Source organism: Primulina tabacum, chromosome 15 (assembly GCF_025594145.1).
Source record: "Primulina tabacum isolate GXHZ01 chromosome 15, ASM2559414v2, whole genome shotgun sequence".
NCBI lineage: Eukaryota > Viridiplantae > Streptophyta > Magnoliopsida > Lamiales > Gesneriaceae > Primulina > Primulina tabacum.
The window spans coordinates 36,382,584-36,398,387 of NC_134564.1; the positions used below are offsets into that span (position 1 = coordinate 36,382,584).

Consider the following 15,804-nt stretch of genomic DNA (forward strand, 5'->3'; position numbering starts at 1 on the left):
TGGATCCCGGCATGCATGATCATGCAAGTATACAAAAGACATACACGCCGATCATGTTACTGGATTTATTTCAAGTATGGATGTTGCTCTCTTATATATATATATGTGTGTGTGTGTGTGTGTATCGCTTGCTTCATGCATCGGTCGTCCATGGAAAGAAACTTAGCTAAATTTTAAAATGAATGGTGACCTGTTCTTGTAAAACTAATGTACTCGTGGTTAATTTCCTCTATAATCTGAGTATCAAAATTTTTTTAAACTTGCTGGAACTCCTTTAACAACTCAGAAGCAACGAACAAAATTGGAGTCGGAATATTAGTAATTCAATTATGTGTTCTATGCTTGCAAGTGGGAACTTAAGTGTTGTTAATGCCCATTTAGAGTCTTTTTGTTTGCCGAAATACCCTTTCTTTTGTGCCTTTGGACTAAAGTCATTTATTTATATAAAAAAAATGCTACATTCTCATTGCACCATGACATATTAAAAGATCAACCCATCGGAACGAAAACAACAATATACATTTTTGTTAGTTCAAATGAGTGTAAACGAACCGAGCCTCTTAACGAGCTTTTTGAACGTCTAGAAAAATATTTAATTTGTATACGAATTTATCGAACTCGAGCCCAAATCTTATTGTTCAGTAGCTGACGAACTTTTATATTTTATTAATATAATATACATATATATTAAATAAATAGATTTTCGAGTTTTATGGAGAATTTATTTTCGAGCAATAGTTTGAATAGTTCTCGAATATGTTTGAATGAATCAAACTATTAAAAAAAATTATTAAATTTTTTGAACTTTGAATCAAACTTAAATTAAAATATATTTATTTCGAGTTTTTTTATCGATTAGGTTCCTTTATACTTACATTTGTTACAAAGCAAAGTGACTGGGATCGCTAGTGGCTTGACTACGAGTGTCTCAGCCTAATTCAATTGCATGCTAATCGGGACGACGTCGCATTTTAGATGGTTAACAGAGATTAGGTTTATACAGTACACAGACACGAAAGTGTCGAAATTGGCATGTCGGTTATGGGGGAGAAGAGCCAGACATGGAGATGGTCGAGGAAAACAAGAGATTCCAACCCTTTCTTCTTCGCCTTCGCCACCGTATGCGGCGTCGTTCCAGGATCGTGGATAGATCACTTTGATCAATGACATGGAACGGAAAACTCAAATTTTTTATGCTTTTGAGCTTCAGAAGTTGGTTGTGAACCTGATTCGATGTATTATATTAACCAGAAGGTCTGCTTCGAAATTCCCAGCGTCGCAACAGTTGGAGTATAAGCTTCTTTGTGTTGTAGAAACTGTGATGATTAGGTGAAATGTTCAAAGAATATAGATTGTGCTTCAGCAAGTTACGTTTACATCTGGCATATTGGCATGCTATCTTTATTTTCAGGCCCCTATTTCCTAGAACAGCAATTCAAAGTTGCAATTTGGATAATGGACTTCGATTAATCTTAGATAAACGATGCCACTTCTTCTGAGTTGATTCTCTCTTTCATAGTATTAAAGTTCATGTATTTCGTTGTTCGCACAGTTTATATCCTCAGGATCCCTTTTGAGGTTTCAGATATCTGAACTTGTATTTTTCTTTGTTTCGGTATGCCCATTACATAATTAAACAAAACAAAAGGAAATCTAACAATAGGATAATCGTCCAAACCAACCATCAATAAAGTCATCATCGAACATTTATCTGTCCTTTTGTTTCGAATATTAGACACTCTGCTCAAACTGAATTATTGATTTATACTCACTTTGTAGGCACTGAAACTCGGTGTTAACTTCAAATTTCTTCATCAAATTCGTAAGCATTCATACAATCAGAAACCCTTATCAATCTATTCATGTATATCATAAATTTAAACGTTAAAAATAAGTAGAAAAGATAAATTACAATGCAGTGTTACCGTCTTTCTTGGATCATGGGTCAGGAAGAGCAAGATGAGCTAGCAAAACCCAGTCTACCTTTGGCAATATCAAATTCCCAGAAATTGTTCTGTTGCATTATATTGCCAATCACAGAGGTACCAGGCCACGTAGCATTCACAAATCCGAGGCATTTAACACCAGTAGCGGCATCAATCACATAACTCTTCACCGGTGGTTCAAATATTGCCCCATCCGCGAAATGGAGCACCAGTCTTGGCACCAAAGATTCATCGTAACCCGTCGAGTTGAAGCAGTATTCTAGTGGTCCAAAGTCCAGCTTCAAGGTCTTATAACCCGAAAGTGATGGCTTCAGAGCATCCATTACAGGCTGATACGCCGGTTGAGTCAAGAATGTTAGGCTCGAACCAGAGTCGACTATCACCCCCCCTACGCCATTCACATTCCACACTTCTATTGGGATTTCCAACAGTATGCCTCCTATTGAGATCCCTTTCATATTTACAGCATAAAATGGAGGGATCACTCCTAAAACTAGCTCCGTGTATTGAAGTTTTATAGGGGATATGTCAGTTTCGTAGTAGGAGCCGAAGATGAGGTAGCTTGATATGTTCTTGGGGCTTAAGTGATCAACTAGACAATATGAGAACTTGCCACCAAATCTTTTTGCTGCTTTAAATGCAAATGAATGGTTGCTGTAGCCTAGCCCTATGATCCCATCTGCAGCCTCAAAACTCTGGCCACGGGAAGATCCACTGCACCCAACCAGCACATTTTCGAGGCGCGTCTTCTTGCCGTTTGTTAGGCTGAATGTTACAGTCTCGTTTGCAAAGACTCCTATTGTAGATGATCCATCTAAGTACCTGATCATAAGCATTAATAATTAAGAATCTGATCCAGTCAAGAACCATGGTCTTGAATTTAAGCGGAACAACACTTTCTTCCAGGACTTTTGAGTTTTGGTGGTTCATGTAGGAAGCATATGGGATAATTAACATGCCTCTTGGAGTCAACTATATGGGTTTCTCTTTTCTACATCAGGAAGAATGGGGTCAATGTTCAAGATAAGAAACTGTAACTAACTCAACCAAACAAGTCCTTGATAGAGATATGTTATGCATAGGCATGTGAGCCAATCTACTTAGCAATAAGTGTCATTACTAGCCTGTAGGGCGTAGGTAAGAGATGTATTGAATTCACCACCAAGATTGCAGCTTTTGCTGGTGTAACTGGTTACAAAGCTTCCATCCTCTTTTATTTTTATTTCAGAGCCTATTTCTTCACTCCAAAAATGAGTAATTTTGAATGGAAGAATTTGTCATGAAGTAACAAAATTTGTATAATTTTTTTTAGAAAAATACATATAAAATTTAAAGAATAATTTACATTAAAGTATAATGTTTTCTCTGCTTGATGAGTAGATACGTGAATGAACAACAACTTGTTACTTCTCTTCAATTAATTTTTAGCTTATTTTTTTACTGGATCATCCGACAATAGATAAGCTTCCTCCATTTACTAGTCCTTAGATTAACATTGTTGATCTTGAAGGATTTGAAGTTTCTTGCAATGTACCCGATGTCTGTCTATACCGTGACATATAAACAAGAGTGAATATAGAAAAAATTGTTGTTACTTGTTAAGCAAGGGGTAGGAAAACCATGTTAAATTTCATTTCATAACCAATTAAAAACTGGTTAAGTACCCTCTTCCGCAAACTAGGAATAAAATACAAACGTGAAGGCTTACTATGTACCTGTAATCGTAGGAACACGGATCCATTGGAGAAGGGCACCGAGCCAGGGAGAACAGATTTGCAAGCTCAATCTTGCACATGCTCGAAGAACAAGTGACAGTCTTGAATGTGGACGAATCATCAGCACGAAAAACCCGCCGATTCCTCGAATTTCCGATCCCACATTGTGCACCATTACACCTATACTTGCACTTCGTCCAAGTCAATTCACTTCCGGTGTCAGCAATAAGGGTAACTTTTTGTGCGGGGGTTCCAACTTTGAGGTGCACAAAATATTGTCCTGTTCCATAATCCGCGCCGGAATTCATCGGCATTTCTCCCCCACTGCTGCTGCTTCCATTTGTGCAGGCTTGATAATAACCGGTTTTTTCCTGGGCTTGTCGTCTGATGGAACTGACGCCGCCATGTTTTAGCCTTGGTCTACTCGAAATCGCTCGAAAACGAATCGTATCATGGTAGAGCATTTGCTTTATTCGCTGAAACGTCGAAACGGGATGGACCCCATCTTGCAGATTTCTTAGCAGATCATCCCTGTGAATCAACTCCAGTTTACTTCCAGCTGAAATTTCATGACCTTGCACGAGCTTTGCTCCTGAGTTAGTTGCTACAAAGATCAGGACAATTAACAAGAAAGAGTGTCTTTTCTGCCAACACATTACCATATTTTCATACCATGAATGGATTAAAATTCTTGAGCAAGGCCAAGTGTAACAAAGGAATCGAGAGAAAGTTGGCCAAGATTGGATTTTGTCAGCAAAATTTTTTGGCCATCTTTGTTGGAGACTTGGAGAGAGGGTGGGTATTGGAATTTATCCAGGGATATATACTTGAAAAATCAAGAGAGAAGAAAGTTCAACATTTAAAACTGATTTAAAATAATCAACTAAGGTGCGTTGTTGTATGAAAAATTTACGAGTATGATAGGTGAATATGTAATAATTTTCAAATCTTTGCTAGTTTGGTTTCTTCTTGTTCAGTTATTTAATGCATTATATTTATTGTGGGCTGTCAAGGATGGTTGATTTGTCACAATGCACGTCCTTGTCTATGCAGCCTACTCACTTATATATAAATATATATTTCTAAATTTATTATATTTGTTATCATATCAATTATATTGTTATTTCTTGTAATGATGATGCTTTGGGGGATCTTAAATTCAATCTTGCTTGTCTTAATCATTACCTGTGTGTCAATACCGCAGGCATGTGTGTTGGTGAAAATTGAGGTCATTAAAATGTGCAATATTTTTTTGAAAATGATTAAAAATTGAGTAAATATAATTTGCATTCAGTTTTTTGTTAAAAAAATATGTGTTTGTACTGTCTAATTCACAATAAAATGTGATTGCATTTCATGAGTTCACGTATTTTTTTTAATGAAAATCAATATTAAAATATTAAAATATGATATTTAAATAACAATTGTTTCAAATTTTATATTAATTATTATAGTTTAGTACCCAAACATTTATAACAGATATTGATATTAATGACACATTTGTCTTTTCGGACGAGATTTGATACAAATTATTGAAAAAATGACATAATATAAAATATTTAAGTACAAATTTTTGATATTAACATATGATTTTCGAGTATCCAAACATACGTAGCAAATATCGATATTAATAAAATTGTTTTAATTTGATCCTCAAAATCTTATATTTTGTACTAGATCTAAAATAGTTTATACTCAAATATCATATATTAGTATCGTATTTTTAATGTTTTATACTCATTTTCATCCAAAAAGACAAATGTGTCATTATGACTAATATTCGTTATACGTGTCTGAGTACTCAAAAATCATATATTAATATTAAATCTGAAATAATTGGTACTCAAATATCATATATTACCACTGTACTTTTAATGTTATATACCGATTTTTATAAAAAAAAAAAAAAAAAAAAAAACCCGTGGCTCCAAAAGAGTTCAAAACATTTTTTCTGACACAGAAACTGAAAGTAAACTTTTGTTTATTTTCAGTGATTTTTGAGTAATTCCCGTTAAAAAATATTTTTTTAAAATATATAGCACGTACTCTTTGTTAATCCTACATGTGATTTCATGATTTACGTGGGATTGATCACATGAAAATCATACATTACCAAATCTTAGTCATTCCCTTGTAGCGGGGTAATATCCTAATGTAAGGTCGACAACAGGTTTTTTTTAATAGCGTGGAAATTCAAATAGTGATCACGTATATATTACAATCTATTCTCTAATATTAATTAACCTAAAGATAGACTTGCTTTTAAATCTAAGCATAAGTTCCTGTTCAATTTTTGCCAGATAAAAAAATTCATGAAGTCGAATATTCATATTTACAATAAAAAGTAATATTTTTAGCATAAAAAGATTTTTTTATTTGTGATTTAAATAAAATATATATCACACAAAATTGACCCGTGGGAACGGGAGATTTCGTATAAAAGATAAAAGATATATGTGTGTGTGTGTGTAAACATGTTAATTAATGAAGTAAATTAACAAGCAAACCACGTATGGCTGTCGGAGAGTTGAATTTTTTTTGAAGATATAATTAACTAAACCATTACATGCATAATCCATGGAAAACAGACCGTTTCTGGCATTAGAAAAGGTCAAAGAGTTAAACAAAATATGTATATGTATAGGCTGGCAAAGAATACTAACAAATCCGAGCGATGAGCTAGCTGTCTTCAAGGTTCACCACGTCGTTGATGCGTGAATCTTACATTCATTATTAAATGTCACACGTAATAGAGATAAAAATAAAAACAGCTGTGCGTAAATCTAATAAAATATCTGAAAATGGAGTTTGACCCCTTATTTTGTGCCATGTTATAGCCACCTCTACATTTCAACCACCGACTCAAAATTTTCCGTAATCTCTATTTACATGATGTACCGATTAATCGTAGGACAAGTTGAAATACACGATATAATACAATACAAACTTGGGATACATCATGGTTAGTTCGCATTTTATTTGTTGACATAATCTTTTATATTTAAGCATTGAGATAATATATGAGTATTTTAGAATTACAAGGGCAAGGATCCAGGTCTACTTCTTGTAATGTTGGTTTAACACAATCACTAATGCAAATATAACTTTTTATCTGCTAATCACATAACAAACTCTGATGCAAGTATTTTGTAGAAAAGTAATATACAATTTTTTATTCGACTTCTTGGCCGTTCGTCAACCAAAAACAATCTATGTTGGTTTAAAATCTAATAGCATTTTCGGGAGTTTGCACTTGAATTATACCTTGGAATATTTGGAAGCATTCCCAACAGCCAACAAGTGAGCATATATATTTTATTTTTTCACGAATATCGTCTCCCTTTTCGTTGCATTAATTTGGTTGACTCGAAAGAATCAAAATCATCTTCACGGTACAGATGCTGGCTATCTCGATCAACACTTGCCTACCCGCCCCTTAAACAAAAGCGTGCATAACCGATGGCCGCCTCGCCTCTGTCGCGTTTAGAAAAATTCTTCTGTTTCAAATTTGATATCGAAATATCAATGATATCAAATCTTGCTATTTTTTTCTTAATAGTAGAGGACATCTGAGAATCTTGATCATCCTTTGATTAATTCTTTTTTATCGAATCAGACTTTATTTGATTTTATTTAATACTCTATTTGATTGCATATCTGACTTTTAAATTATTACTAAATTATTGATAGGCCTAACATACTATTATACAAAGCAAGAAAATTAGTTCTCTTGATGATTTCTTCAACTGACATTGATAAGATTGTTACAACATCCAAGAATTTAAACATTCTACACATTATTCTTTCTTTGGAAAAAATTATTCTATTATTTTAAGGTTAATACAAAAATTACTGCATATAACTTTGATTTTCTCCTCTTACCTTTAGTTGATTAAATAAGAATTAAAAAACGTGAAAATTAACATATATTTTTATACAGTCAAATAATCTTGATACGATACAAAAGTAACAAATCCACACTATATTATTAACAGAATATAAAACGTCATGACCGATTTTATTTAATATTGGAAAAATTAACCATCGTTATAATTATTCAAAATTTTGATATCCAAAAAAGAACTGTGTTGTGATAAATTTCTGCCAAATTTAATTTCAAAGAGGATTCTTTCAATTCTATCAGTTTAAATTGGTCGTATCACTACTACTTCAAAAAAACTTCAAAAAAACTATTATAAACATAAATGTTTAAGTTGATGGAGTAGATGAGTACTTGATCAATAGTCAGAACTTCAAATATTTCTACTACCAACATTTTTTGCGGCGTGATTTTCGTGGCTAATCTCACTATGTGATTTTCAGATTATTGTGTTAGTCCGATAACTTACCATGTATACAGCGAGTGATGACAGCTGCGTGTTTTTACGTCATAAAAAAACTATTATATAATACCACCTAAAATTATTTTTACTTAAGCGGTTATTCTAATTAATTATAAATAGTTTATATATATATGTGTGTGTCTATACACTATCTCAAAAGAGGACTCAATTTTAATATAATCTGTAAAACTTTTTCAAAAGATTAATTCGAATTAAACCCACTAATATAAATATATATATACCTATATATATATATATATATATATATATATATATATCAATCTAAAAGATCAAACACAATAGATAAAATAACATCATGACCATAAATATATATGTTCACTTGTTCATATGACAAACTTTTCAATCAACTTGATTATGACATGATAACAACTATATAAAACCAGAAAAGATTTTTTCATCCAAATATCATTCATAAAAAAAATAATAAATATAAATTAATAGAATAATAGATTTTACCAAGGCCCAAACCACAATGTACTTAAATGAAATACACAAAAGGTAATACTAAAGGTCATAAGAACATAATAAAGGTTTGAACCAAAAATAAATATTACAAGACATCAATTTCTACCAACATAAATACAATTAAATGATAACTACTAAAATGAATTAAATCGTATTATCTTAACATGGATAATGACTAAAATAACCTCATGAACCATGTCGAAATGCAAAACAAGAGGTCAAAATAATAAGCTGTAAGCTCACATGGAAAACCAACATAAATAAAATTAAATAATAACTACGAATTGAATTCTATAACTTTAACATGGATAATGACTAAAATAACCACATCAATTATGTCAAAATAGTAAAATAAGAGGTCATAATTGTAAGCTCGCAAATGAAACTCATATATTTATACGTGTATATATATATATATATATACATATATATATTTATATAATTTTAATATAATCTGTAAAACTTTTTCAGAAGATTAATTCGAATTAAAACCACTAATACAATCAATAACATATTAAAATTAGAATGAGCCGAGGATAAAAATGCAATCTTGTTCATGGAAAAAGAGTGTGGTGAAAATGATGATTGAAAGGCCGATGCTTGCGTCTTCCTCAACTTGGCCGCTTCCTCTTTCCTCCCTCCACGTCTTTCTCACCATCCCGATATACATGCATAATTTCCCATTTTTGTCTAATAATCCTGGGCATTCTATGGTTCTACGAACTTTTACATTTGCATTAACCAATTATTTCCAACATTGCACAGTGGATTCTTTCAAAGACCCGTTAGTTTCTTCTCCAATTTTTTGCCTTGGAATGGTTTCCTCGATCAAGGGACAACCCGCTGGACCTCATTAGGCGCCTATTCCTTCCATCCCATGATTTGTGAAAGCATATCGGGTGTTCGAAATTTGTGTACATTTGATTCACGGGATCATTAATGTAGAGCTGTTCGTATTCTTTGACAACCTGCAGGTTTGAACTTTGAACATGTGACATTCTGGATTACGAATTCGTTGCGTTCTATCACAAGCGCTAATGCCATTTTTGTGATTGTGCGTTGTGCTTTGTTTTGTTTTTGGCATATTTTTATCGAGCAATCTTGAATCCTGAATTGTCATTCGTCCCAGGGGGTGGAAACTTGAATGAGGTCAGAATTTACAGTCGGTTGATTCTATTAAGATGATGTTAATAGAATAGTTGGAAAACGTAACATCCCAAATGATTGGTTTATATTTCAGAGCTCTGCATGAGTCAGAAAAAATTAGAAGATACCATTAGTTATTATTTGTTTCTATAGTTTCTTTATCAGTGTACTGGTTTCTGGCCAATGTGCAGCGGCTAGCATATCAAATTTCTATGATGTTGATAAAAACCATTTAAAAAATTATGTTAATTTACAACTTACTGAATGATTGTTATGCGTGCATGCTGTATTTTTGTCTCGAAGATTCATAACAGAGTTATGCGATGAGAGTCTTCTCGTGAAGCACAAGTTGTAGCATCGTTAAAAAAAAAAGTTTTATGGTTGCAATTGAGTTGTTGATGATTCTATGAAGATGCAATGATTAAGGAAAGCGATTTTGCTTTTTTATGCCAATGCAGATGAGTTACAAGCCATCAGAAGACAGTGCATGTGAGTCTGGTAGGATGGACTTGGCTGCCAAAAATCCTAGTGCAAATGCACCTCATTTCTTGAGGAAGTCGGAGCAAATGCCAAAAAGGAGCACAAATCCTGGCCGTGTCTCACCATGTGAACCTGTATCTGTGGATCCCAATTCTTACTTTGATTCAAACTCGACTCATAAACCAACAAGTGACTTTCCAAGGACGGAGGCAATAACGCTGACTGGTATAAATCCATGTCCAGTTCCTAGCCCCGGAAGATTTACAAATACTGACTATCTGACAAATACAATATCAAGTGGAGCAATATCACCGAAGTCTGTGGCAGGTAATGTTAAGAGTACTTCGTCGACCATCAATCATGGATGGAAAAGTGGTAGCAGCAACCGCAGTGACAGTTTAGACAGTACAAGTGCACCCTTAAAGCCCCACACCGGAGGCGATGTTAGATGGGATGCCATTAATTCTGCTTCTTCTAGAGATACTCCTCTTGGTCTCAGCAATTTTCGGCTTTTGAAACGGCTGGGGTATGGAGATATTGGAAGTGTCTACCTTGTTGAACTTCGAGGAACAAATGCCTTCTTTGCCATGAAAGTCATGGATAAAGGTTCTCTCGCAAGTCGAAATAAGCTTCTTCGTGCTCAAACAGAAAGAGAGATTCTTTGTCTTCTTGATCACCCTTTCTTACCTACCCTATATTCTTACTTCGAGACTGAAAAATATTATTGCTTGGTCATGGAGTTTTGTAGTGGTGGAAACCTTCACACGCTTCGACAAAAGCAACCCAATAAACATTTTACGGAGGAAGCTGCAAGGTTCTAACCTAATCACTTTATTTGCATGTTTCTTCGAGTAAGCGCTGAGTACATTTTCATATTTGGCTTGGGGTTGATATCTTGCAGATTTTTTGCATCGGAGGTCTTGTTAGCTCTCGAGTATCTGCACATGCTAGGTATTGTATACAGAGATCTTAAACCGGAAAATGTGCTAGTAAGAGAAGAGGGACACATCATGCTCTCTGACTTCGACCTCTCTCTTCGTTGCTCCGTTTGTCCTACACTCGTAAAATCTTCATCTGTTCATGTTGGAAATTCAAGCGAAAGCTCCGGTGCTATCTTAAATGACGACAATATGATCCGCAGTTGTATGCAGCCATCAAATTTTTTCCCTCGCCTCCTTCCTACAAAAAAGAACCGCAAATCCAAATCCGATTTCGGGTTGAACAATAACTCTGACGCCCTTCCTGAGCTAATGGCTGAGCCTACAGATGTTCGTTCAATGTCTTTCGTTGGCACTCACGAATATCTTGCTCCAGAGATCATCAGGGGAGAGGGTCACGGCAGTGCGGTGGATTGGTGGACATTTGGCATTTTCTTGTACGAGCTTCTACTTGGGACAACCCCTTTCAAAGGTTCTGGAAACCGTGCTACACTGTTCAATGTCGGTTGGCCAACCACTAAAATTTCCAGAAACGCCGCAACTGAACTCGGCGGCACGTGATCTGATAAAAGGGCTGTTGGTGAAGGAACCTCAGAGGAGAATTGCATACAAGAGAGGTGCTACTGAAATAAAGCAGCACCCTTTCTTTGAGGGTGTGAACTGGGCCTTGGTAAGAAGTGCCGCGCCTCCACACATACCCGAACCTGTAGATTTTAAGCAGTTTGCCTGCAAGGATTCAGCAAATTCAGACAAGAAGATGGCTGACATTGGAAATGATCGAAACAAAAGCAACTCTACTGATTCTTCTTATGTTGAATTTGAGTATTTTTAGGATTTTGGCTCTATCTTTTACCTCTTGAAGTCTTTTTTTTGTTTCCGGGGAAAAAAAAAACAACATATATAACAATGTGTATATACAAGTTAGATGAACCTTTTGCTATTTGAAACATAAAGATCATCGTTGGTTTCTTGCAATTAAACTTTCCATTTGTTTTTAACTTATAACTACTTCGTTTCGGAAAAAAAGGAATAAACTCTAAGAAGAAGGCTGGAATCTCCTACCTTGTAGGTAGCAACCCCACACTTGGTTAGTACCATGCTGTCTATATTATTCTAAAGTTGATCGAATAAGTAACAAACGAGTCATATTTTTTTCATGTGAACATGAAAAAAGATATATGACTCTTCATAATCAAGTCCTGCAGAAAACACATATTACCAAATTCTTTTATGATAATCAGACAATGTCCCTTAAAAAAATAAATAAGTCTTCGCCAGGTTGACTAACATGCATGGAGTCTTTCGGTAGCATCTCTCTGTATTAAGATTCTGATTGTAATCAAAGAAACAAACAAATCAATTACTGCTCTTTAAAACCCAATCTGGTTTTTCTCCTTGGGTTTGGTCGGTGTTAATTTCTTGTTGGATTTGTCCACATTCACTTTTAAAAGTGATGGCAGGATGTGAGTAATTTTAGCTAATTTACAATTCGAGAACTTCTCTTTTTTTTTTTAGAAAATAAAAATAAAAAATTATCATAGACACTCATTATACCCACTTCGAATTATAATTTTGCCGTAGATGATTTTATTTCTTTGATAACTTTAATAATTAAAAAGTGATAATTATAATGTATTGTTTTAAAATTTAAAACCTTTTCATTTAAATCATTTACCATATAAATTTGTTGCCATGAAACCCAAAATTGAAATATGAGCGAGTTGCAATGATGCTACTACAATCGTGCAACTTTTCGAGTCACCGATTGCAGAAAATTAGCAATAATTTGACCTCCCCCGCTGCCCAATTCCTGAACGCCAGAAAAAATTCCAGGAATCCTCGTGTTTCCATCCGTTGCGTCTCCGAACTCGCGCCCCACAATATTTCGCTCGGCAATATAGCGGATGTTTTGCACAACAAGGTGCGGTTTTTATTTCAAATGGGTTTCTTGATTGTGTTTGCGAAATGGGTGTTTGCTCTTCAGGTTACTGAACAATTTTTTTTTCCTGAAATATTTGTATGTTTGTATATAGGTTCTGGTAGCGGCTGCTTTGTCTGCAGCGATTGGGCAACTGTCAAAACCGTTTACCTCATCTATATTCTGTGGCAAGAAGTTTGATTTTAGGGCTGCCGTTCAAGCAGGAGGATTCCCTTCTACTCATTCTTCGGTGAATTTTTTTTTATCTATTACTTTTTTGCTACTTGTGCCTATGATTATATGATCGACCTATTATTGGGTTGGTGGATTCCATTTGATCGGCTATTATTCTTACAAATTACAGGCTGCTGTGGCAACTGCAACTTCTCTTGCCCTCGATAGGTGCGGTCCTTGTTGATTTAGTTGTTTATTTTGTGATGAGCCTCACTGAAAGTTTAATAAGTAATACATGAAATTTGAATGTATATTTGTTTGGGAAGCTCGGCCTATCTTTAAGCCTGCCTAGTGCTTTCCTGTGGAGGAGTATATTTTGTGGCATTGCTCACTATTGTATCTGAAGTTGAAGTAATCATGTTCGTCCTGTTCTATATTGCAGGGGATTTTCAGATGCAATTTTCGGTTTGGCGGTAGTTTATGCCAGCCTTATCATGTATGATGCGCAGGTTTGTGTAAATTTTTTTTTATTTTTTTGATCAATGGTTTGTTTCTTAGCAAATGATTAATATGTCAGAATGAACGAATTTGTGCTGTAGTATGAACTATGAAGTGAATTGAATATGTGGTTTTTTACTGCTGGCTTTAATCAGTGTGGCCAATGAAAGAACCGATTTTTATTTAGCATAAACCAGGCCAAGCTGCTAGAACTATCTGTACTTGTACTTGATCTGTAGAGTGTGCTGCCTCAGCTTGCCTTCCCTGTCAATATTAACTAGTGGCCATTTCACTTCCAGGAAATTTTTGTTCTTACTAGTTTCTTGCTTCATAAAGCTATTGGAAACATAGGTGTAGGCTCTTGTATATAGAAAATGCATGGTTGATATTTCTAAAGTTTAATATGAGTAAGAGTTGGAGTTTTGGACAAGCAGGGAAACTTACTGAAATTGTTTAGGAACTTGTATCTATTACTTGATCCACAACAAGGTAACTTCAGATCTTTATTAATATTGTCAATTCATAAGTCATGGAGAAGCTACCCAAGTACTTTCGAAAAGAAAATGTGAGATGCACAAGCTTTTTTGTTCCAATCAACAGGAAATTTATTTGTTTTGAATAATGATTTTTCTGTTTGAAGAGTTGACTGCCAGGAGATGCAAACGAATCAAGTAGAATATTATGCCTTTTTTATATATAATTTAAACTAACATAAGAAAATCTGTACAGCCGTTTTGTGTTAACTTCGGCTCGACCTAAATTTCAAAGCTAAGCTTGTAGTTAGAACTTTTGCATTCAGCTTCCATGATTGCTCATTTTTTTGTGCCATTTGGGTCCACCATACCACCTTGTGGTTCATTGCATTATCAACACATTGGTTTAAACTTCTTCCACCTGGTGCATTTTGCAGGGAGTACGAAGGGAAGTGGGAACTCATGCAAAAGAACTAAACAAAGTTCTGCTCAAAATCACGTCACTCTCAATGTCCTCTAGAAATGATGCCAAAGATTTGAACAACTCTTTATTAAGAAGACCATCTTCGAATATAGAGAAACTGAATCTTCCCTTACAGGAAGAAACTTATTCCCAGTCAAAGCCAATCAATTCTTCTTTGTTAGTCAACTCCGATGACATAATTAATGGCACTACCTTAGTAAGATCGGAGGTTGTAGTATCAGATGTGGAAGAAGGGTCAGAAACTGTGGCTTATGTTCACACTCGATTGAATGAATCAATTGGTCACACAGAAATTGAAGTTGTTGCCGGTGCCTTGTTGGGTTTCTTGGTTAGTTTAGCAGTATGCCCATATGTATGAAGCTATAATTTAATTCATTTTTTTGATTGATGGGATGATATTTTAGTGGCATAGTTCTACAAAGCCGATCTCTTTTTCATCTCCAACGCTATCAATTATTTGAAAACGAAGAATCTAATAATCTTATAATACATTTGATTGTTTTTTTAGTGGATTATTTACGTATACTGGAAAATAGAATCCGGTGAAATTTCGCAACCTTTGATATATTTCTTGAACTATTATTACAACAATATATATATATATATATATAGTTACGACACAAATTTGAAACATGAAATTCTAAAACATAAACTTTACAATATCGTACATATATTAAATACTTTTTTTATCAATGAAATCAGTGTATTATGAAACATAAACATATATCTATTCCTCGTTACAGTGATTTTTAGTGGATTACAAAAATTTTACCGACTTTCTCTAAGATCAATGTCCAAGAATTAATATTTTGAGAAAATAACATTTTTTTGTTATGTAATTTGTATATTTTTTTAATTTTGGTTATATGATAAATCAATTCACGATTTTAGTTCACAAAATTATTTTTTTCTCTCTCTTTTTTTAGTTTTCTCTCATCCAAATGTTGATATGCTTATCGCTTTTGTGAACTTGTCACGCTCACGTACATCTTGCTAACTACACATTATTATAAATATTAATACATTGTATATCGAACAAATCAACAATTTTTCGATACAATAAGCATTTCAATAAAATTGACTAAAAAAATTATGACAAAAAATATAAAATATATAGAGATAATTAAAAATATTATTATCTGAAAAAATGCCAGCACACAGGAACACGTCATTGAGTTGATGATAATAAAAATTCCTAAATTT

General features: G+C 34.1%; 3 protein-coding genes across 3 annotated transcripts; 2 read left to right on the top strand and 1 right to left on the bottom strand.

Moving 5' to 3' along the window:
- Nucleotides 1-1,772: 1,772 nt before the first annotated feature.
- Nucleotides 1,773-4,582, bottom strand: LOC142527177 (aspartic proteinase NANA, chloroplast-like). The gene is made up of 2 exons (XM_075631903.1): nt 3,662-4,582; nt 1,773-2,768 (listed from the first exon to the last, which is right to left on the bottom strand). Exons 1-2 carry the CDS (start codon nt 4,321-4,323, stop codon nt 1,946-1,948), a joined length of 1,485 nt encoding a protein of 494 aa, XP_075488018.1. The 5' UTR covers nt 4,324-4,582; the 3' UTR covers nt 1,773-1,945.
- Nucleotides 4,583-9,080: 4,498 nt separating this feature from the next.
- On the top strand, nt 9,081-12,012 carry LOC142527176 (serine/threonine-protein kinase RHS3-like). The gene is given in 5 exon segments (XM_075631902.1): nt 9,081-9,464; nt 10,095-10,341; nt 10,444-10,930; nt 11,018-11,558; nt 11,560-12,012. Coding segments are annotated over 4 exon segments (1,602 nt in total). The 5' UTR covers nt 9,081-9,464; the 3' UTR covers nt 11,887-12,012.
- Nucleotides 12,013-12,732: 720 nt separating this feature from the next.
- On the top strand, nt 12,733-15,055 carry LOC142526757 (uncharacterized). The gene is made up of 5 exons (XM_075631329.1): nt 12,733-12,975; nt 13,088-13,222; nt 13,337-13,374; nt 13,589-13,655; nt 14,555-15,055. The coding sequence occupies exons 1-5, from the start codon at nt 12,781-12,783 to the stop codon at nt 14,957-14,959; spliced, it is 840 nt and encodes a 279-aa protein (XP_075487444.1). The 5' UTR covers nt 12,733-12,780; the 3' UTR covers nt 14,960-15,055.
- The last annotated feature ends 749 nt before the right edge of the window (nt 15,056-15,804 follow it).

Bases quoted from the DNA above. Each gene is read 5' to 3' on its own strand.
- LOC142527177 (XM_075631903.1), bottom strand. From the start codon at position 4,323: ATGGTAATGTGTTGGCAGAAAAGACACTCTTTCTTGTTAATTGTCCTG. The intron at 2,769-3,661 runs GTACATAGTAAG...GCTTATGATCAG, and splicing joins CCGTGTTCCTACGATTACAG to GTACTTAGATGGATCATCTA.
- LOC142526757 (XM_075631329.1), top strand. From the start codon at position 12,781: ATGATGCTACTACAATCGTGCAACTTTTCGAGTCACCGATTGCAGAAA. The intron at 13,223-13,336 runs GTGAATTTTTTT...TACAAATTACAG, and splicing joins TCCCTTCTACTCATTCTTCG to GCTGCTGTGGCAACTGCAAC. The intron at 13,375-13,588 runs GTGCGGTCCTTG...TCTATATTGCAG, and splicing joins ACTTCTCTTGCCCTCGATAG to GGGATTTTCAGATGCAATTT.